General features: G+C 35.5%; 1 protein-coding gene across 7 annotated transcripts in view; it reads left to right on the plus strand.

Annotated features, from left to right (window-relative positions):
- Positions 1 to 22,655, plus strand: part of JAKMIP1 (janus kinase and microtubule interacting protein 1) — a 92,836-nt gene that overhangs the window by 36,273 nt on the left and 33,908 nt on the right. For all 7 annotated transcript variants that reach the window (XM_038135872.1, XM_038135873.1, XM_038135870.1 and 4 more), the window contains exons 8-15: positions 1,280 to 1,339; positions 8,147 to 8,275; positions 9,478 to 9,606; positions 11,479 to 11,562; positions 15,245 to 15,307; positions 16,471 to 16,569; positions 19,578 to 19,679; positions 22,497 to 22,550. In XM_038135872.1, the coding sequence (XP_037991800.1) occupies positions 1,280 to 1,339; positions 8,147 to 8,275; positions 9,478 to 9,606; positions 11,479 to 11,562; positions 15,245 to 15,307; positions 16,471 to 16,569; positions 19,578 to 19,679; positions 22,497 to 22,550 (720 nt within the window). The remainder of the gene's footprint in view (positions 1 to 1,279; positions 1,340 to 8,146; positions 8,276 to 9,477; positions 9,607 to 11,478; positions 11,563 to 15,244; positions 15,308 to 16,470; positions 16,570 to 19,577; positions 19,680 to 22,496; positions 22,551 to 22,655) is intronic.

Raw genomic sequence — 22,655 nt, forward strand, 5'->3', positions numbered from 1 at the left:
AAACACAAAGACTGGGATTTTGGAAGTGTTTGTTCATTCTGCACTGCATTTGTTTGGACACCTGCTTGGGAGGCAGAATACCCCACTTAAAGCAGGAAATGTGCCTTAAATGGACATCTGAGAAGAGAGCACTCTTCTTTAACAGTATAAAATTCAACTGTGTGGTGTTTTTAGCTTAAAGTGTTATATTATTCTGCAGCTTGAAATACCTGCACCATTCTACCTTGGCAGTCATTACTTTTCCTTATTTTTCTAACCACATGTATTCAAGGTGCTGTGTAAGTTGTTGTACTTCTCTCAGTTATTTTGCATTTTCCAAAACTTATTTCCTGGACCAATGTGCTGATATTTTTTTTTTGTGATTTTTACTGTGAGCTTCCTATTTTTCCAGTTTCTGAACTGAATGCAAAGCAAATAACTAATAGAATAATACCATGCAGTGAGCAATAACTGCTAAAGAAGCACTTGGAACTGCAATCTGTCTTTTAAAAATAGAGGTGCTGCAAACAAAGATGCGGAGCTAAGGAAAGAATCAGAAAAAAGCAAGAAGACAGAGCACCTGCCTCCTGTGTTGTTGGGGTTTTTTGGCTTTCTCCTTCGCATTTTTTACCGTCTCTTCCTCCTTTTCTCCTTTGGAATTTGAGGCAGTATTCTTGGATTTAGACAAACATAAATCTTGCATTTGCAGTCATGGCCTCCTCATGTCATGGTATAGTTTATTGTGATCTTGCACCGAAACTGGAGTAGAAAAAAGACAGCGACTAAGTTGACAGAGACTGAGAGTGCCTTTGGATTTGAGACTTTTGCCCTACAAGGAAAAGTCAGATATAACACTGTATCTACACATGCATGCTTGTATATCAGAATATGTCTGATATAATAACTTTTAATTACTGAGACTGGACTATTTTTGGCTACCGACCTGCTGCTTCAGGATGGTTGAACACTGGAGTGACACTCTGAATTCTGTTTCCATAGTGAGCTTCTTGCTTGGTAAAAGAGTCAAAAGAACTGTCAGAAAGCTGTGCTCAGTGTTTAACAAAGCCTTTTCTTGCCAATTTCCCATCAAATGCGTGAAGTACGTGGCTGAAGGTTTGTTTGCTAAAGGCATAAAGCTGCAGTACAGTGTGGTGTAACATGGTGTTATTCAAAAGGATAAAGACATCGTGTTAGCTTTACCAGAGGCTTAAAGAAAATGTGAATGATATTTCTCTGTGTTAGACATATCTAAGTGTAGTTTTAAAACAAACCCATACCAAAATGTTCTCTTTCCTTCTAGGAAAGAGAACGTTTATTGCGGTCTAAAAAACAGAGGAGGAAAAGCCTGAAGCCTCCAAAGGTGAGCAAACCTTCGGTTTTTCATGCATTTCTGTTGCTGTGAACAACATCTCTTTCAAATACTGCCTGAGTTTAAATTTCTGCTTAATGAGAAAAATCCATATAATTCTTCTGCTTACATGAACTGGTAAGTGCTTCATTTTTCAGGGTAATTCAAGAGTTTTGTACTTCACACACGTGATGTTGTTTTGGGGTTTCTTTTAAATAAACAATAAAATTACATTTTTAGTCACTGTAGCCTAAATATTCAAGTGGCTTGAGGGGTAATTATTTAATGGCTTGAAACAACTACAATTTCAAAGGACAAATATTCAGCCTCTTTTAAAGAACATACCCCCTTTAAACTACTTGTACAAACATAGAGCTAAATCACAATTAAAGAATAACTCATACTGGGGATGTTACTGAAATAATATTTCTGTATGTGATATGTAAGTAGTAAGACAGTTCCAACTGTTACACATTAATAACTTATCTGCTCTAGAATACAGGGTTCAAGACAAAAATTCAGATTATAAAAACAGAGAAGTTTTGCTTCAGAAAATGCCTTTAAAGTTTCTTGTAATGCACTAAAAGTAATTTGCTGAATAATGTTTTTTATGAAGTTGAACATTAGCAGCCTGGAGCATGTGTGTAGGAGGTGGGAAATGGAGTAAGAGGGGAAAAATGGAAATGAAGAGTGGAGCTTTCATTATCATCTATATAGTAGCTTAAGATATATTCTGTCATAAATGAGTGCGTTGTGTCAGTGTGTTCTGCACAGTCTATTCTTGGTAATCTCCAGGTGGTGCTTTTTTATTGCTCTGCACTCTAATACCTATATTCTGAAAAATTTATCCTTTGGGACTCTCTATTTCACTGTAGTTTCTTCAAATTCTGTTTCTAATAATGATGTGTCTTTTACATAGGAAAAAAAAAAAAAAATCAGAAGTAACACTAGATCCTGCCAATTATATTTGCAGCAACTGTAAACCATTCTTTCTTGATGTAGTGTAACTGGAAATTTGTGTTTTGAGAGCAATTAAAAAAAAAAGAATGCAAAATTAAACATATATATATATATGTATGTAACTTGTACTGTACTTTTTAATAGTTTTCTCTAATTATTGGCCTTTATCTGACTGTAAGTCAAATGTGTAAGATCCTTCACTAAATTGTAAAATTCCTCATGAAACAAAGCTAGTTAAGTCCATTTTTAGGTGTTGGTAACCGGTGATGAGATTTTCTGTAGGCTGAAAACTTGAATAAATATGCATTTATGTCTTGAAAGTGCTCTGTGTTAGCAGAATTTCAGCTGATATAGGCACTGTTCCTTTCCTGCTTTTTCTTGAGCTGCCTGATGCTTTTGGTGTCTTTTCCTTGTCAACAAAAGCAGGAGTTGAAAAACATGAGGATTGGAGAGAATGGGCATGATACCATTAAACATTTTGTGGCAATGCTGTTTTCTGTTTGCTAAGAGTGCTATAATATGGGGAATTCTGCTGAGTATACTTCAAGAATTGTACGCATATGGGCAACAGAGCTAGTACGGGTGTGCTTCTTATTTAGGGTATGAAAGATACATCAGAAAGAACAAATTAATTAGTAGTAGGAATTTCTGCTACAAATTATTCCATCCCCTCTCCATTAGCTCTTCAATAGCTGTAGTGACCATTTGAAATTCTATTTAATGCTGTCTCCTGAAAGGAAAAGCAGGACTAAAAAACAAAAACAAGTGAAAAAAGAGAAAGTTATGAGAGAAGAGCAAATGGGATTGTATGTTGGTGGGTTGCATCTATTTCCAGATGCATCCCATTCCTTGTGACAAAGTGAAGGAGGAAATAATTCATGAGAATGAGCTTTCATGAAAGTGATCAGATAAGCTCATTCTGGAAAGTATAGAATGATTCTTTTTTTGCTCTAATAACCAGGAACGTGGTGCCAGGGTGAAGATTTACACTCATCTGTTGCAGATTTTCCTAAATGTGTGCTTTTAGTCTTCAGCTTCCTTCATTCCTGAGATGGTCTGACTGCAGAGAGTCTGTGGTTGTTTTCTAATGAGTATTTTCCTGACAGTTGTTTGTGTTACCTGGAACAGAATCCATGGAATGCCTTTCTCCATCTTTGAGACATCTTGTGTGAATGATCTGTCAGTAGCCTTTACAGCCCTGAAGATCAGTTCAGCTGAGAAGCTTCTGACAATTCTGTATTTCTTGGTTTTGTAATTAGCTATCAGTGTTATTTCTGGAGCTCTGTAGGTGCACTAGGTTACTGTTGCTACTGGAGCTTTCACTGAGCACTCTTAATTCCCAAGGAGTCCATGGAACAATGCTGGCAACTGCTTCAGGCTCCCCAAGGAAAGGAGCAGCAAAGTGGGATGGGCTTTATAACCTCTGTGCTTGCAGGGTCTTCAGAGGAGTGATTAGTGACTCTGTATAGTCAGGTACCTGGTTTTGTCCAAGGTGCTTTTTAATATTTTTTTTTTTAGTTTTTGTTGTGAAATAACCAAGAAACTTCAGAAGCAATATTTTTATATTTTGTTTACTTTTGACATGTGGAATGGAGTTACATTCATTCCATGATGGATGGAGTCATGCATTTGAAAGTAAGACATATTTACCCAGCCTATTTGGTAACTGCAGGACTCCATGGATTGTGTCTTTTTTTTTAACTTTAATAAATGAACTGTATTTGCAGTAGTGGAAAGCCTGCACAGTGGTGGATGATGGAGTTCATATTTCTTGTTTTATATTTTTCTTTTTTTCTCTGCCTCTGTGCTTTGGTGTGCCTTTATTTTTCTGGCTGCCAAGAAATGACATATAAGCATGAAGGTAAGAAGTTACTGATGAGCACATCTGATTGCATTACCAGGAAATATATCTTGGATCTTTTTCATCACGTTCAATTAGATCTCTTAAAATGAGATATTTAAATGTAAAATTAAACTGCTTTACCAACAGAGAAATCAGATTATATTGAAATTTGCATATAATGTAGTTTATGTGTCACTGTTGATTTATAGTAGTCTAAACTTTGATGTTTACTGAGCACCATAATTCAGTAGAAGTGTTAATACTTGAGTTATAAAGACTTAATGCATAATTTCACTTTAAAATTATATGAAAACGTCGCTATAAATCCACATGAAAAATACTTGCTATTAAATGCATTGCAGTAGTCAGTGGAAATTAGAATTCAAATCAGAATTTTTCAGCAATTTACATCTCTATTTTCTCCGTTAAGAAGTTGTGATTTAGAAATAAGAAATGTGCAAACAAATATAAAGCAATCTCTTAAGTTGTTAACTCACAATGTTTCCATTTTTTAAAAAAGTTTGAATGAAACTTGAATAAACATAGTTTATATAGTTTCAAAAATCTAGTGAGTATTGTGCATTTCTGTATACTTTTCAGAAGCTATTGTGGTTCTGCTTTTGAGGCATGCATGGAATCTCCCTTGGAGCGGATATATTTATTGATGCTTTATTATTTATTAACTACAACTTTATGACTCACATGTCTTTTTTTGAGTACTCTTTTTCTCTCTCTCTACAGCTGTTCCCTTGTGAATTAATTTGTTCTGGTTTTGCTGTGAATCAGTTCTTGTAGTTGGTTGTTTCAGATACTAGATGATCAAGAGTAAAACTGGCTATTTTGTAATTATGTCATGAAGCAATTCATGCATGTGCAGGTAATATACAGTAATTAAATATCTCTATTGCTGTGGAACAGATCTGCTCCATAAAATGACAAATATACAGCTTTTCTAAAAATGAAGGTGTCTTAAAAATAAATTGTTCACTTGTTAACTCCAAGTATTACAGGCAGTCTTTATAGCAGTTAAAAGTTTTTGACTTTTAACTCTCCTTTAAGTGTTGGGTTTTTTTAGTGTGATGAGAAATTCTAAGGGGTTTTTTTTCAGAATTCCCTCATATCTAGTAATCAAGTGGTGTATTTATTGATATGTATATATTTTTCCCCTACTTTTGCTACAAGTGAAATGTTCAAATTATTTTTCACAATAATGACATTGCTTTAAATATTTTCTCCAGACGATATACTTTTTTTTAAAATCAAAATCACTGTTGTTCTGCTAATTTATTTTAATTTCTTGAAATGGCCTGGGTGGGTGTGTGCATGCAGGGTTAAAGGAAGACATTTGACCTGAGTTACCTAAAAGTGGCTGTACAGCAGAGATGTAGCAAAAAAATCCCATAGGTGGGTAGGTTTTATTGCCACTCCTAGTTCAGCTGCTGCTGACCCTTATGGTACTGTGATCTCTGTGCCATATGATAATAAATTGGAGATTTGTTCTCCATCTTTTAGAAATCCCTTCTGCCAGCCTTTGCAAAGTCCAGACTTGACACTTTGTTTACCTGCCACCACCTTCTTTACCTCTGTGAAATGTACCTTCTTGTTTATGAAACTGTATCTGCTGATCAGTTTGGAGTCAGGAAAGTGAGTTGAACTGACTTGCAAATTGCAAATTTGTCTTCCTTACAACTTGAAGTAGCACCATTTCTTTAGCCCTGTTTTCAACTTCCAATATTTATTTATATTATTACTGTTACATGGTTGTAAGCTGCAGCCAGTATTCAGTGGGGGAGGAAAGCCATGGGATGGATGAGCCATCTCCCAAGGACTGGTGACCCCTTGTGTTTTGGGGTAAACCTTTGTATCTAAAGAGAAGTCTGAAATGGTTTTAATTTAAGTGAGAGTAAATACATTAGCTTTCTGGATAAGTCTGTATTTTTAGACTAGAGCTTAAACCTATTCCTTGTGCCCTTTGTTTTGTTAAGTAGGGCAGAAAGGTGAACTGGTGAATGCTGGAGGAAAGGATTAGATTATCCCAGGGAACTGTTTGTCTTTAGCACCTTGGTCATAGGTGTGCCTGGTGAAAGATCACAGTGCTTCCTGAACAAGTGAGGAAAGAGTGATGTCTTTCCAGCACTGTGGCACTATAGCTGTGATCCTATGAATTCACAAAGTAGTGGTTAAGTAGCTTGCAAAAGGAAATTTGTTTCTCAAGGTTGTTTGGAAGCTCTTTGCCTTTTGTGCTGCATCCTATTTATCTGCGTGCATATAGATAAACATCTGTTTAGAAAAGATACGGCTTTTTGGGTTTCTGAATGAAAATTTTCAAGTGCTGTTTGAAGGGGTCTTCTTAAGTGAAGCAGTTGAGTGATTCAGGACATGACCTTGGAGCTGTCTTTGGCAGTTTGAGTGGAATTAGCTGTACTGTGAAACTATTATGGACTTGCTCAGCTTATGAGTGATGAGGTTGTGACCTGGTGGACTGTGGTGACCAGGGCTGCAGACTGGTAATGGAGCACATGGTGTCATGAATGCAGGCAAAAAGTCACACCTACAAGCTTGATTTTTTGGTACCTCTTAAATCAAAACAGAGTATTTTGACTGCTGATGAGAGCTGTGCTGAGCCAAAAGAATATAGTGAGCATTAGGGCTTTGTGAGAAAAAGACCATACTTATGTAGATGTACTGGAAAAAAATCTCTAAGGTTAGGTAAGTCTGGAAAACTGCAAGGAAAGATAAATATTTGGAAATCATCATTGGAGAGGGCATTATAGTTAAAAGTTTTCAGTACCTTAAATTAAATTGATTGATAACAATTCTTTGCTGAAATGTGGGATTCGTGATATTTGGAGTTCATACAACTGATAACTTTTTTAATCCTTATGGCTACTTTAATGAACAAGCTATTGTCTTCTCAAAGACAGCCTCTGATATGTACTTGAAAAAGACCCAAACAGCAAGCTGTGACATCAGGATCTGTGCTTCAGTATCAAGCAGTGGCAAAACATATAGAGATCTTTCTTCATCTTCTTACAGCCACCTCTCTCCATCACCCTCTCTGTCTAGGCTGCTTCCTAACCTGAATCCATTTTTCAGCAACAACCTTAAAAAAAATACTTTCAGTTTTCTTGCTTCTCTGAAATTGTGTTGGATTTGTGTGGTGTGAGAAGTTCTACTTTCTATTGATTAATAACAGTTAAAAACCTTTTTTTCTAGTTAGATTTATAAACAACTTTTTAAAACGGTTGAATTTCCATGGAAATATGCTGCTTTATGTGACTAAGTTTATATTAAAAAAATCAACACTTTCACAACTGATATTGTACTCATTTCCACTAGCTACTAATCTTCTCTCATTTTCTCTAAGCATGCATTTAATTGATAATGTTATGTAAAATTTTTTAAATCTGCAGTGCAATGCTGCTTTTCCCTAGACCTCTCTTTTTGGTTACACATAGTTTTGTAGCAAACTTTTTGAAAAAAAAAAAGAGAATGATGATACTGAAAAAAACAAATGATAAGCATTAAGTTATACCTTTAAGTAGGGTTTTCCAAAATAGGATTTTTTTCTTTTTTTTTTCTTTTTGCAGTTAGTATGAGCAATTAAATTTGTTCCACCTTGGTCTCCAGAATACTTTTTTTCCTTTTGGTTGCACGTGTTAAATGTTGCATTGTACTGGCTTACTTTCTTCTGAATAGATATTGGATTTCTCTACTGTGAATCATGTAAGGACTTGTGTGATTTTGGTAATTAGGTTTTATAGTTTTGCTGAAGCATTATTATATATTATTCTTTTTATATCCTCATCTCTGTTCTATGTCCAGTTCTGTTCTTGGAGGTTCTTCCACAAATGGTTGAAAAAGTAACTTATTTAGGTAGAGAATAATTGGCACTGGAACCTTTATTTCTTCCTAAATACTAAAATAATCATCAGAGAAGACCTTGGTTACTGCTTTCTGGGTCATTGGGGCTTTTCATCTGTTTTGCTACTAGCTAAAAAAACCTAATTTTTCAGAGGCATGTTGTGGAGACATTTTTTGGATTTGACGAAGAATCTCTTGATTCAGAAACTTCATCTGTAACTTCATACAACACAGATAAAACAGACAGGACACCTGCAACACCAGAAGAAGATTTGGAAGATGTAAGTGGTAACTGATTCATTCTTCTTTCTACCTCTTGAAGTATAAATTCAAACTTTCAGCCATTGTACCACATGAACTGTGAAAGATTTGGCAGAGAATTCCTTGGGGTTTTTTTCAAGTCTGGTAACACATACACTTCGCAATAAAATTAGTAAGATAATATTCTGCCTGACAGATTTGGCAGATATTGGTGTGAGAAATATTTTTTTTTCTCATACTCTTTCTTATTAGTCAAAAGAAAAATGAATAGGCATATTGCTTTGCCAAAAGTCAGTGCTTACTAGACAATAGTTTGCCTTTCAACCTTATAATTTATTTGACTGTTTTGATACAATCAGGATTTTCTTTCTTTGCTCACAATACTCAGAGAGTCCTTTGCAATTCATGAATGCTTAAATGATCATAGGTAGTAAATACCCAGTGACATGTTTTGTCCTGGCTCTGTGATACACACTGCTGCTGGCCTACTTTGGAAGATTGCGTGCGGGAGCACAAAGCACGAATTAGATGCTCTTTTTCATCTTTTCTTTCTTTCTTGTTCACTAACTTTTGCCTAATACTCCTCAGAAGAATCTTCCTTTTTTCCTAGGTTTAGTGTCTAATAATATTGTAATCTCTTTTCCTTAGAACTCAAATTCCTGGAGCAGAAATTAATTAAAGTGAAGGACATTTCTTGTCCTCAGCAGTATAGGAAATGTTTAAGTTCGTGGCTCAAAATTCAAGGAAAATAAAGACTTTGAAAATACTTAGTATTCAAAGAATAAATTTAAGAAAATATATTTGAAATCATTTTGAAATGTAACTTCTGTGTCAGTGTGCTTTACCCTGGCATTGTAGAGAGCAAGTGTAAGGAGGGAAGGGTGGACAGCATGAGAAAGAGAACAAATAGCTTTTGAGACCCCTCTGGCTCTGGAGTGGCTGAAGATAGTGTTGCACAAAACTCTTTCATCTTTCCCCAGACAGTTTTCCCATTTCTGTACATTGCTGTCTTACGTGGCAGCTTACGCTGCCCTTAAATTGTGTGGTAGACACAGTTACTTATCATTCTTCCTTCCTTTCCTTTGCACTTGTTTTAGGACTTTATTAAACTTTGAGACTTAGTATGAGTTGCATTGCTTGTTTGTGAGTCTGTCTTCTGCACAGACTAACCCATTATTAAATATATTTTTACTAACCCACTTTTCCCCCCCTTTTCATTAAGAGCACGCCTAAAGAAGAAGCTGAACTCAGGTTTTGCCAGCTAACAAGAGAGTATCAAGCTTTGCAAAGAGCATATGCATTGCTCCAAGAACAAGTTGGTGGAACCCTGGATGCAGAGAGAGAAGCAAGGGTAATTTTTTAATTGAAATTCTTGTAACTCTGAAATAACAGAAAAAGCTGAAACCATTTGTAATAGCAGGAGGTATCTTTGTGGGTCAGTGAAATGCAAAGCATAATGTTTTTGAGGATTAGAAGATGTCATAGGTAAGGTGATAATTTAGATTCATCTGGTGCAATCAGAACAAAGATGTCATTATACTTTATTCTAACATGTATGATATATTAAAGATTTCTATGCTATGAGAGTGATAACCCATTTGAACCTGCAATTTAGGTAGTGACATGATGGATTTTAAATGAATCACAGGGTGGGTTGTTACAAGCACTTAGGTACTTCCATCATATGAGTATTTAAAAATCTGACCCAAACCTGAATCAAAAATTTGACCCAAATCTTGGTTCTGGCTCACTGGAAAGCAGTTTCGCCCAACAGGAAGTGGGGGCTTCTGATGGACACCAAGTTGAACATGAGCTGACAGTTAAAAAATCCCTGACCTTCTTCCTTCTACAACTTCCCCAAACCCCAAAAATGGAGTAACATATTAAATACTATGATTATTACATGTTGCTGTCTTGCTACATGTGACCTTCACTGTACTGTGCCACTGCAGTGTGTTGCTAAGAATGCAGAAGGAAAATGATTTTAATGTGTTTAAAAATTACTGCTGGGAAAGGACTCAACCAACCTACACTTATTTTTTATTTTTTCCTGTGAAATATAGTTCTTGTAATAGCAGAATTACTGCTTCATGGCTTTAGTTATTAGAGTTCTTAGCATCTTACAAAAGCCTAGTCAGTTTTGACACTCTCTTTTTAAGTAGGACACTTAGCCAAGGAAAACTATCAAGACTTGAAGATCACTCCTCAAGATAGTATTAGGACGGGGGGCATAAATCCATCTACTATTAAAAAAAGGATTTCAGGGGCAGTCATCTATTAGCCACCTGTGAGAGGCTATTATATATTTTCTTTGCCTTCATGGGGTTTTTTAAATTTTATTTGGCAAGCGTTTACAGACTGTACTTTTTGTAGTCTTGGAAATTGTTGCTATTTCTTTTTAATGGTGTTTTGGTGTTTTTGGTACATCCCTGCAAATCCATCTCTTGAGTGAATCATAAATTAGATTTTTGCATAGTTTATTTTGGTGGGATGAACATTTCTTATTACTTTTAGATGAAGCTTAAGGGAAGCAAGGACCCAAAGTTGCACAGATGCAGGAAAAAAAATCCCTGTAGGAATATTTAAACTGCTTGGGGGAAAAAGTAGAAAAAGTACCCAAAGTAGGGTGGAAAAAATACTTGTGGTAGGTCAAGGAGCCTCAGTGGCTGAGGGTCTCCAGAAACATGTGGTTTATATCCTTTTTTGTTTAGTACCTTGTATGATCCAGTGCCTTTTAGTTCATCACTGGACGTAGGGGGTAATACCCACTGTACTGTAGTGGTGAGTGTAATGATGATGTAAATGAGGGAAACAGACCAACATATGCTGTTTATGGGATATGTAATTTGTTTTGGGTCTGTGTATTTCATATACCTAAAGGCCTTTTTCAGTGCTTAATGCAATTCTCTTTCTCCCTTGTCCCTTTTTCCCCAGTTGCCTTAAGTTACTAAAGCTTATGAATAGCTTCTTAGAGCTCTTTCAGTTTCTATTTTTTTTCCCCCCTGGTAAAAACTTTGTCACTGAATATGGGATGTTAACATCTTTTTAGGCTAGGAAGGAACAATCCCATTAAACTGGCAGCTTCAAATATCATGTAACATAAACACAAAACCAACTATTTTAATGAAAAACATTAAAAGGTGATGGAACAGCCAATAAAATAGTAGAAAATATATTTACTTTTGATTTATCCTTCCCCTTCTCTCTCCTTCCCCTCCCCCAGACTCGTGAACAACTGCAAGCTGATCTTCTCAGGTGTCAGGCAAAAATTGAGGACCTGGAGAAAGCTCTAATGGAGAAGGGACAGGTAAAAGGCTCTCTCAATGTGCTCTCCCACATCGTGTTCTCCGCTGCATGCAGTGGTGCCCTTGCCATCTTCGCTGCTTACTGGTGTGTTGGTGTGAATGATGCAGCTTAATTGCTCCTGCAGCATTACATCAGTCAAATAAAGGAACGGATTGTGCACTCTAAGAAAATGTCATTACAGACTCATTTTCTAACACATAATACACTAAAGCATAGTATCAAAATAACCGCGTGTACATGCACGTTCTGTTCTCGTTGTCATTTGGTGAAGGGCTTTCTCCTCTTTTCCATTTTGTTACTATTTGTTATAAACATAAGATAAATATTCTAATAAGATAAATATTCTATATTTCTACCGGAGAATATTTTTGGTGTGTACCAAAGAAAATTTTTTTTAAACCCCAACGTCTAGACACACTAGAGATGTGAACACTGAGCTGTCAGGTTAATAGGAGCCACTTGAGGTGTTACTCTCCTGGGTTTAAAGTCTCAGAGGGCCCAGTTGCTTTCAGATTCCCAAACCATCACACAAAGTAAAATCAGGCCTTGTGCTTCAGTATATATAATATATGTAAATACTCATCAAAGATGTGTCTACTGATGCATATTTAATATTGTCTGGGGCCCTCAGGAGTCTGATTAAGGGTTATGAGTATGCATTTGAAAGTTGTGTAGTTGTGTGACTGCTAGAACATACAGTAGAAATTGGGGAGATGTTATTTAATGCTTTATTGTTTGAAATAAGAATTTAAGTTTGCAGGTAGCTTATAGTAATAAGATAGAGGTAGCTATACATTTCAAAGATGATCCTGTAGCAGTGGACACAACTCACATATAATGCCAAATGAATGATGAAACTATTTTTATGGTTTATTCTTTGTAATTAAAATTTTCTCTGAGATTCTGTATCAATGCAAAGGTTTGGGGACCATATTCAAATTAAGGACAAAAATCATTTATGCTAGCTTCCACACAAATTGCAATTCGCTTAGTGAATTTCATGTAAATACAATATGACTAAAAACTAAGAATATGTTATCAATCTAAAAATGATGGCCCACTGAACTTCTGGAAGAATAAATGAAACCAAAGACCTCCCAGGCATCTACTGCTGCTATTTTGGGTTGTTGATAAGAAAGATGTTGTGGGCAAACTGCTGCGTAGTTGAAAACATTAACAAGATAATTGACTGTACAGTGTATAATGTAAGTACTGTGTATGCAAATAAGATAAATGAATTTGGTTTCCCACGTAAGGAATTACTTCTGTGATTTTTCTGCAAGAGAGTTATGTCAAAAAGGTGTATCTGGAAATTAGAATTTAATCAGTTATCACTTTGAGATTCAGAACCACATTTTCCACTTTGTATCTCTTAGTAATCCTGAGAGGGTGAACAGGGATGTGACAAGGAGCACTATGATGTTGTTTCTAGTGGGCTGGTTTGTACACTGAGCATTAGCTTTCCTCAGAGGGGATCACAATGTCTTCCTGGGAGCTCTAGCACCTGCTTGGTTCTCCTGAGCTGTTAGTATTTACAGTCAACAAAATAAATGGTTGTATGATAAACTGAATTCTTTGTGCTCTATGTGGTTTTTTAAAAAATTATTTATTACTACTTTTGTCATTTAGATGTCATGGTAGTGATGATGATTTAATAATAATTGTGGAATATTCATTCTGGGAACCAGCCCCTAAAGTGTGTTTGTAAAGGAAATAATGAATCAAAACTATATTATTCCTGAAAATTTCCTGAAGTCAATTTCAGAGCATGAAATTAGAAGCTTATTGTTAAAAAATTATGTGAAGCTTGGTTTATAACAACTTATGTGTAATTTCAAAGTAACTGCAATGACTTTTGTTAATCTCTCTTCTGGCTGGACTTGTCAATATTCCCCCAGAAGTAACACAAAACTAATAATCCATTTCTTCATGGTACATTGAGGTGCATGCATAAGAAATTTTATATTAAATGAAGAAATTCCTAAAACATCTAATGGCAAATATTTAAATAATATTAAATATATTTAAATAATATTAAATATATTTAAATAATGGCAAATAATAAATCTAAAAGTATTGGAGTATGCAATATGCCAGATGGATGAATGCTGAATTGTCTCAATGGTCTGGTGTGTAAATGCAGTTCAGGTTTTCTCAGAAAGTGCAGCTGGACTCCATCAAGAAAGACGCAGAAATTTATTACCATAGAGCAGATTGATCTGTTTTTTCTACTTGTGTGAACTGGAGTAGTTGAAGCTGCAGTCTGATACAGCTGTTGAACCTTACCATGTGGGTACTTTTACCATATCCCTGCATTGGGTGCGTTGGGATGTCCACCCTAAGTCTGTGCATGCAACTCTTCACTCCTTGACCTTAATAAAATGCTAGTTAAATAGTAAACTAGATACCAGAATTTATTTTCAGCATTTCTTTCACTTGCCTCAAAAGTTCTTGACAAGTGCAATGCCTTTCAGTACTCATTTTAGTATATTATTCTTATAACATCACAACCCTGAAGAGCTTGTTTATTACATGAAATGCATTTTTGTGCATGAATGGAAAAAGGTAGAGAGAACAGTACAACATGAAATTGTAGTAGATAGTAAGTAGAAAAACAAAAATGTTTTAAAAAAATTCTAATTGGACTCAATATAATATCATAATATTTTAGATTGACATTTCAAGGATATTTGATGGGCTGGGATATCCAGATTTCATTGATTGCTTATGCAACATCAGTGTGCAAATATCTTCCTGAAAAATAATTCATCACCCTTAATACTTTAGTAAAGGCATTTAGATTTTAAATAGATCACCCCTTGAACCTGGAAGATAATTTGATCTAGAGTTAGTATGGCATATTAAGTGTTGGAAATTGTTTTAATAAACCTTTTAGAGCAGCATGAGCAAGGTTATGTAAATAGATTTCTCTACAGAAAAAAAGAGCAAATTTGGCTGTTATAATCCATTAAATCTGAATGTCCAGTTTTGGCTGGCCATGAGTTTTTGTAGCTTGGTCCTTTGAAGGAATATTTCATGAGGCCTTTTGAAGCCATGGGAAAACCTAAAAGGAAAGACATGTTTTGGAACAAATGATTAATTGGAAATACAGTTTCCAAATAGAGTATTCAATGTCTTGCATCACTTCCCTTCCTCCACAGCCTTGAATTTCTTGTCACAAACACTGTGCATTAGCCAGATTCTCAGCTTTTTAGCAGAGGGTAATTAACTTTATATTGCTGAAGCGTCCTTTTGGTCATTTGGGGTAGTAAAAGCATTTTCATCCCTTTCTCCATTTGTATTTGAATTGCACTACTTAAAATGGGATGATTTTGCAAGAAAGTTTCCAAACCTTTGCAATGGAAAGCAATAGTTTTGAGTTCAGCTGAGTAAATAAATGTTTTAAAAATGACATAAAGCATATAACTGTGGTAACCCACAATTGCTACATGTAAAGATTTTAAAGTACCTACTAGCTGAAACATACTGGGAAACAAAAGACTGCTACAGGAAAGAACTTTTATTTTCACTGTATGAAATGCTCTACATCCTTGAAACATTTATAATGGCTTCATTTTTCAGTGTGTGACAATTTTATACTTGAATGCAAAATGATGTCTGAAATCTTATTATTGTAGGCATTCATTTGTCTTCTTTAACAAATCTATGTATTTTCTTCACAGGATTCAAAATGGGTAGAAGAAAAGCAGCTGTTAATTAGAACAAATCAGGAGTTGCTAGAGAAGGTATGTGGGAATATTTTCACCATTGCTGCCCTTTATCGTAGAAGAAATTGAATGCACTAAGTACTAAAAAATCAGCATGAAATTGCTGTATTTCTCACCAGAAACAGAAATTTAAATAAAAGTCTCTGATTAAAGTACCAATATGCCTGTATATTCTTCAGGAATAGAAGCTGCTCTTTATTGTGGACTTACATGGATAGCCACCAGTACAGCCCAAGCTGGCTGGGGTTTCTAGTGTCCAATAAAATACACAGACACGCAAAGATGATTACTGTCCTTACCACTAGCAAAATTGGCTACTCCCCTCAATGTTTTTATAGTTTTTCCACACATTAAGTAATACTGATTGATTTAAGGTTTATTGTATTAACTTTCTGGGATACTCAGAGCTGAGCATCTGCTTTGTTCTTTGTTGATATTAGTGGAAAGTTGTCTAGTCAACTCAGGAAGACAAATAACTGATACTGTTAATTAGTAGTTTAATGTTAATATAATACAAATAAGAAAACCAAATAAAATATCATGATTAAAAGCTACAGACAGGTTTAATTTACTTGGACACTTACATGGGCACTACAAATGTTAAAGTACATTATGCCAGATGGTACATGTCTATTTAGTTTTGTACAAAGAAAAAGATCACCCAGTTAAACTAGACAGTAGACCAAAGCTATTAGTTGGCATAATTAATAGCCAGTTTTGAATTTCTATTTTGTCATTGTTAGTACCCCAAGGCAAAATTCTGGCAAATTAAAAAGTAGTCTTTAAAACCACACCATTATTGTCTTTCATATAATGTAAAACATTAGATGTCTAATTAGGCAAAGACAATGAGAACAGTCTACCCAAATGTTAATGTAATTCAGTTTAATTTGCTGGATTTTGGAAGAAAACTTCTACTGCTTAACTTATTTAGACACAATATTCATATCACTTTTATGCTACTTCCAGATTATTACTCTAAGAGAACATTGACCATTTTCTGCTGACAGCTCTCAGAAATACTTTCTGATACGATCTTCCTTTTTATCTCTATGACACAGCCTGATTTGTAACGAAAAATGGAAAAAATTACCTGTTTTGTCTAAACCCCTGGCTTGTAACTCTGTGCAGTATCTTTTCTAGTGCTTACAGGGTGTTACCATGTTGTGTTTGTCTCACAGATTTACAGAATGGAGCAAGAAGAGCATCAGCTGAAGAATGAGATGCAAGATGCAAAAGACCAGAATGAGCTGTTAGAATTCAGAGTGCTAGAGCTTGAAGTAAGAGATTCTCTCTGTTGCAAACTCTCAAATGGAGCAGAAATTATGTTTGAACCCAAGCTGAAATTCCTGTAAAGATTACTGATGTCTGGTGCATGTTTAAGGGAAGTCACTTAGGTATCTATTTTTTAAATGTTGTATCTTGGGATAATGAAATTGATGCCACTGCCTTAATATGTTTTGGAGAGAATGCTCACTAATGTTTATAAAGATGTAATATAGCTAATATAAATTGCATATAGTTTGGTTTTCATCTAATAAAATATTTTGTTTTGCAATATTTTGCCTTTTTTATTTGTTTCATTTCCATAACTGCTCCTTTCCTGCATGTAAAATCACCTGATATGTATTCTACAGCCTTGGCTGGCATTGATTAAATTAACACACCTTCTCACATCTTGCATGCAGTGATCTGACTAAAGATCTGACACATCCATCACATCAATGTAGAATTGCTTTAAATTACATTGATTTAATGTTGACAACATTCACAGAAAGTAAATTTATCTTAAAAAGAATATATTTTGATAGCAGCTTCCAAAGAATTCCTCTTACCTTAAATCCATTTTCTCATGGTTTAAAGTGGTCATGGACTGGAAATAATTTGCTTCAGTCAAAAAAAAAAAAAAACCCAAACCTCTGGCAATGCCAAAGAAAAAGTGGTAAAGCAGAAATATAACTTCTAAATGTTAAACTAATATGTGGCCTATACCAAACAAATTCCATACTTTGCATAAATGAAATAAGCAAAATTATTTGTTGTTAGCACTGAACATGTAGCCTGTGATTACAACTGAAAGCAATGCTTCTCATCCCCTCACAAACTGGGCTCGTGTTGAATTTAGTAACGCAGAAGTATCAGTGTGTGATGCACAGTTGTCACATGGTTGTATTGCCTGATGACACATTGTTCAGTTTCAAAGATCACCAGCATTCTTAACACTGCTCAGAATAAACTCTCTGACAAACCTGTCATTGTCACTGCTCCATTTTTATCACCCAGCACGTTTCACCAAAAATCTCGGCATGTGTAACTTCTCTGATAAAGATGAAAATGTCATGTCTTCCTGTTCTGTGGACGTTCTTTTTGTCTGGCATTTCTTAATCTTTTTTTCATCCTTTATCAACCATATGTTTTGATGTCGTAGCCTGTTACATTCAAAATTATGAATGTAGGTTATTACAATTTCAGTAGATGTTCAGAAAAATAGATATGCTTTCTAATACATATCTTTATATTTTATGAAAGGACTGTAAAGAAAAATAGAGAACAATTTAGCATTTCAATTGGCCATTGTACTAGAAATTGCTTCCTAAAGTGTGGGTGTTCTTAGAAGTAAAACTGTCCAAAAAAGATTTCTTAAGGAATGAACAAATATTCTTCAATATATCCTTCATGAATGTATTTTTCACATGGAAGAATCACATCAAAAACAGCTCAGTGTGTCATGTAAGGTTTTGTCATGTGCCAAAGCTTGGAAAAATTCTTTCACAGAATAACAATGGAAGTATTTTTATGTGATTGCAAGAAAAGATTTTTTCCTTAGTAGACAAGCATGTAGACACCAATGTGACTGACAATGCAATGCTTTAGGAAAACCATCAATTCTTCTGGTAATCAGGACAGTATTTTTTAGCAGAGTTATTTCAGATGAAAATTAGGTAAAGTACAAAACACAATTGTTTATTTATCGATTAAAGCAAGCAAGTTTAGGTGAGATGAATGCAATAGCTACTGATGAATTTTTAATATCTAAAATCTTAACTGAATTTGGATAAGAATTAAAGTTGTGGTTTTGGTTTACAACAGCTAAGACATTATTTAAGCCCATTTCAGAATTAGACTGTTGATGTAAATATTATTTTTTAAAAACCGCAGAGGGGGAAAATTGCATAGACTACAGAGATTTTTCTCTTTACACTGTAGTTTCAAATTAGATTGAACCTAATTAATGAACAAGATCTGCCATGCTTTGTAACATGTTTAAGTGAATGGATGCAGCCTGCCTGCCATACCAATTGCAGCACCTCATTTGTGATTTAGGAAATGGAGTAATACATGGATGGTCATAGGAACTGAAGTATTTGTAGTAGTGGTCTTTCTGAGAAAATGAAGCTCATGTTGCCAAAGCATCCCCTTGTAACATGGAGATGAAATCTGATGTTTCTTGCTCATGTTCTTATGGCCAGAGAGAATTCAGAGTAAGACCCAATGCCTTGGTTGCCCAGAGCCTTCAGTCCAGTCATTTTTCACAAGCACATTAAAATTTAATTTAGGTAAAAACTGCTTGTTTGTTATGTTATATCTGCCTTCTGAAGAAATAATAGGTTGGTATTTTGAAGAAATGCATGGAAGTCATGTACATGGACCAGTTAAGTTTTAGATATACTGGGTATCTTTAGATAGATGGGAATTTATAATTTTTGTTTTGTCATAAAGAACATTGTAATTGTAGAATAATGCTGCCTTTCAACATATTCTGACATCTTGGCTTTTGGAGTGAATATAAATGGGGATTTTAAATGCTCTAACAGGAAGGTAGACTGTAGAATAAACAGGGACCAGACACACAGGTTTAATTTTACTGAGAAAATATTCAACAATGCTATTTCATGATGGAGTTTAAATTTTTTTTCTGTAGATTTTTCTTTCTAAATTTTTTATTGTTCCATGAAAGAAAACAGTAGTTAAATAAGGTTATAATCAACATAAAAACCTGCAGAGTATTTCAGGGCTCCAGTCAATTAGGGCCAGTGTTGCAAGAGTTCTGCAGCTGGGGAGTGTCAGGTAGCTTTGCAGAAACTGTGCATGGAATCAGCTGGCAGCTAACACTATGTTTGTATTTAGCCAAAATTCTTCAAATGTGGTAAAAGTAAGAGGAAATAGAATAGATTTGGAATGAGAGTAGGAATCTGCCTTTTTTAATGTGCAAGTATGTTTTGTAAAGGTGAGGAAAAAATGTTAATGTATATTCACAAATGTTGTTTTTAAACAAATCTTTCCTCAGGAGAGAGAGAGAAGGTCACCAGCATTTAATCTTCATATTACCACCTTCCCTGAAAACAATGGAAGTGCACTTCAGCTGTTCTGCCATCAGGAAGGAATAAAGGTATATGCAGAGAAACACTAGAAACAGTTGGATGGCTAGGAACCTTTCTTGAATGACCAGTCTAATATCCAAACAAATGGTTTGACACTTACCAGGGAAAAAATGCAAAAAAATGAAAAAAAAATTAGGAAAGCTATTTTTAACTGGGGAAACCATTTCATAGGAATATGATCTGGTTATGTCAGGAGATCCTCAGTGAAACTGAAGGCTGGTCAATCAAGATAATTTACATTTAGTCTAGGGAAGAATGTGGATGTTGAAGTAATTCCTTGTCAGGCTTGCTACAGTTCATGATATTAAATGTCTTCATCTGAGTTCAGAAATATGACATTCAGTCCTTATTTTGCACACGATTTAGTGAAGGCTTTTATTTGTTGAATGAATATGCTTAAGTTATTTGCCAAGACCAGGGCCTGGAAGCATGAGGTGCCTGATCCAGAAGTCATTCAGATAGGTGGAACTCTTTTAGACCAAGAACAAGATACACATCAGGATCTCCCTTGATTACCTCCTGATATAAGGAAGGAAGAATTACTCTTTCCACTCCTGTTCCCCCATGTACAACTTGATTTGCATGCTGATTCACTTAAGATGGAATTCAGACTTGTGTTGTTAGTGATGTTACAAAACAGGGCTGGGTAACTTCTCCAAGTACCTAAAGCATAATCTCTGTGCCACTCACTAGTGATTTATGGTTGAATTTTTAGTTGTGTTTACAAGTCCTCTTATAGAAGGCTTGTTGCTATTCAGTGCTTTAATGAGCACAACGTGATCTCTAGAGGAAATAAACAGAAATTGTTCCTGCATATTTTTAGGAAGTTGAGTAGTCTGAAAGAAAAGAGTTAAAATCTGCTTCTTACCTACAGATTTGGTTGGATCCTCATCTCCCAAAGCACACCAAGAGTCATCAGCTAGCATATCACCTACAAATAGAGCCAGACCCACTTTTAGCTTACCTGTTGTTCTAATCTGCATGTTGGCTGTGGCAGGTACAGTGTACCAGAATCCGTAATTCCCTTTTTTCCATTGTCATCTGTGATATGCTTTAACAGGTGGATTCTTTTCAATCTGCCTTTCAGTTTGCTTACCTGGAAGATGGTGCAGTCACCTAAAATGGGCAGACTGAAATAGTTGACCTTTTATCTGTTTTCAATGCTTTTAAAAATTATTAGCCATCAGTAGCAATGTAGATTCCAGAATGATGCAAAATCTGATTTATTTCTGACTCTTCCTTTATGCATCATATGGAAATAAATTATTCGAATGATTATTTCTGGCTCCATAGATGCAAGTAAGTGTAACTTGTTGGTTAAAGAAGTTTCTGTTCAGCATTATCAGTGCTGATCATAATCAATAGTTTTGCTTCTAACATCCATCCAAACACAAGTGTGTTAGCGTCTGCATCATTCCAGAGTTAGTGATGTGCACAGTTAAATAGCTCATGCAGCATTTGGGAACACCCCTGAAGTTTTTGGGAAGAGATGGAGGGGACCTCTCAGGATAGAAAAACTCGAAAACTGCATGTGGCCCTAAGACATGTTGGCCTTCTCAAAGTGCTGGATATGAGTAGAAGTTGAGGGTGGCAGCATTTAACAAGGCTCTTTTGCTTTATGTATGTGTATTAAGCATTTTGGACTAACATGGACTGGTCTATTCCCATGCTCTCAAGGCTTCCTGCCTTCAAATGCATGGCTGCATACAGACTGTCAGTGGAAATGATCCCTGGTCCATGTTAACTTGCAGAGCAAACTTGAGATAGTTCAGGAGAATGTGATTAATTCTGGTTAAACAGTTCCATGACCCTTTCCAATAACTTTTTAAACTTTTAATAGAGTTCTGGGACCTAGGAATGGATCCTGGCACAGTGTTAAATACAGACATCATGTGAATTTTATCAGGAAAAGGTTCTTCAACCAGGGGGTGGTTGGGCACTGGAACAGCTCCCCAGGGAAGTGGTCACAGCACCAGCCTGACAGAGCTGAAGAAATGTTTGGACAATGTTCTCAGGCACATGGTGTGACCCTTAGGGATGTCCTGTGTAGGGCCAGGGGTTGGACTCAGTGATCCTGATGCATCCCTTCCAGCTCAGCATATTCTATGATTATGTGATTCCATTAATTTATCCTCTCTTTTTTGAATCAGAGGGGTGGTTTTCTTTATTTCAGTGGCTGAGCCTTAATAAGGATGGTTTGTTTAGTTCATTATCTGAGAGCTGAGTGGTAGAGAAATGTGGCTTTCTAATGCAGAAAGATGATTATGAGCTGATAAGCTGTTTGGAGGAGGATGTTCAGCCCACTGTGCACATTCCCTTCTGCCACTGTAAGGCTGATTTGAAGCTCCATGGTTTTGTTTAACAAAGAAAATAAAAAGCAAATCACCAAGCAAACTTTCTTAGCAATTACTTGTTCATATTCTCTGTCCTTGTAACTTCTGTAGCTTGATGTGCTTGATGCTCCACTCCAAACAAACAAACAAACAAAGTCTTCTAAGCCCTTTCTCTTTGTGTCTTTCAAACCTGTTTATCAGTTTTGATCTTTCCTCTATACATATTAGCAGGATGAGAAGTGTGAATGATACAGGAACATTCTGCCCTCATGCACAGACTCCAGGTTGCTTGTTATAATTGAGAGTGATTTTTGGTTTTGTCTTAAAGTACCAGTAATTACTTTTGTAATTGTGATGCAAAACTATGCTTCACTTATTTAGATTTGAAGTCTTTTCACACACAGAAGAGAATAAAGGGTACATAAAATGTAGCACTATAAAAACTGTTTCTGACTTACTTCATAAAAAATAAGTGTCAAACATCTTTTTCAGGACGTGAATATATCAGAACTTATGAAGAAGCTAGATATTCTTGGAGATAATGGGGTAACACTTTTTACTTTTAAATGTACCTCTATTTTCATGGTTAATTTAAAGCATTTTTTTCCACAGCAAATACTAACATGCAAGACAGTGCACAGGGTGATTTTT

This window comes from Motacilla alba, chromosome 4 (genome assembly GCF_015832195.1).
Source record: "Motacilla alba alba isolate MOTALB_02 chromosome 4, Motacilla_alba_V1.0_pri, whole genome shotgun sequence".
In the NCBI taxonomy this organism is placed as follows: domain Eukaryota; kingdom Metazoa; phylum Chordata; class Aves; order Passeriformes; family Motacillidae; genus Motacilla; species Motacilla alba.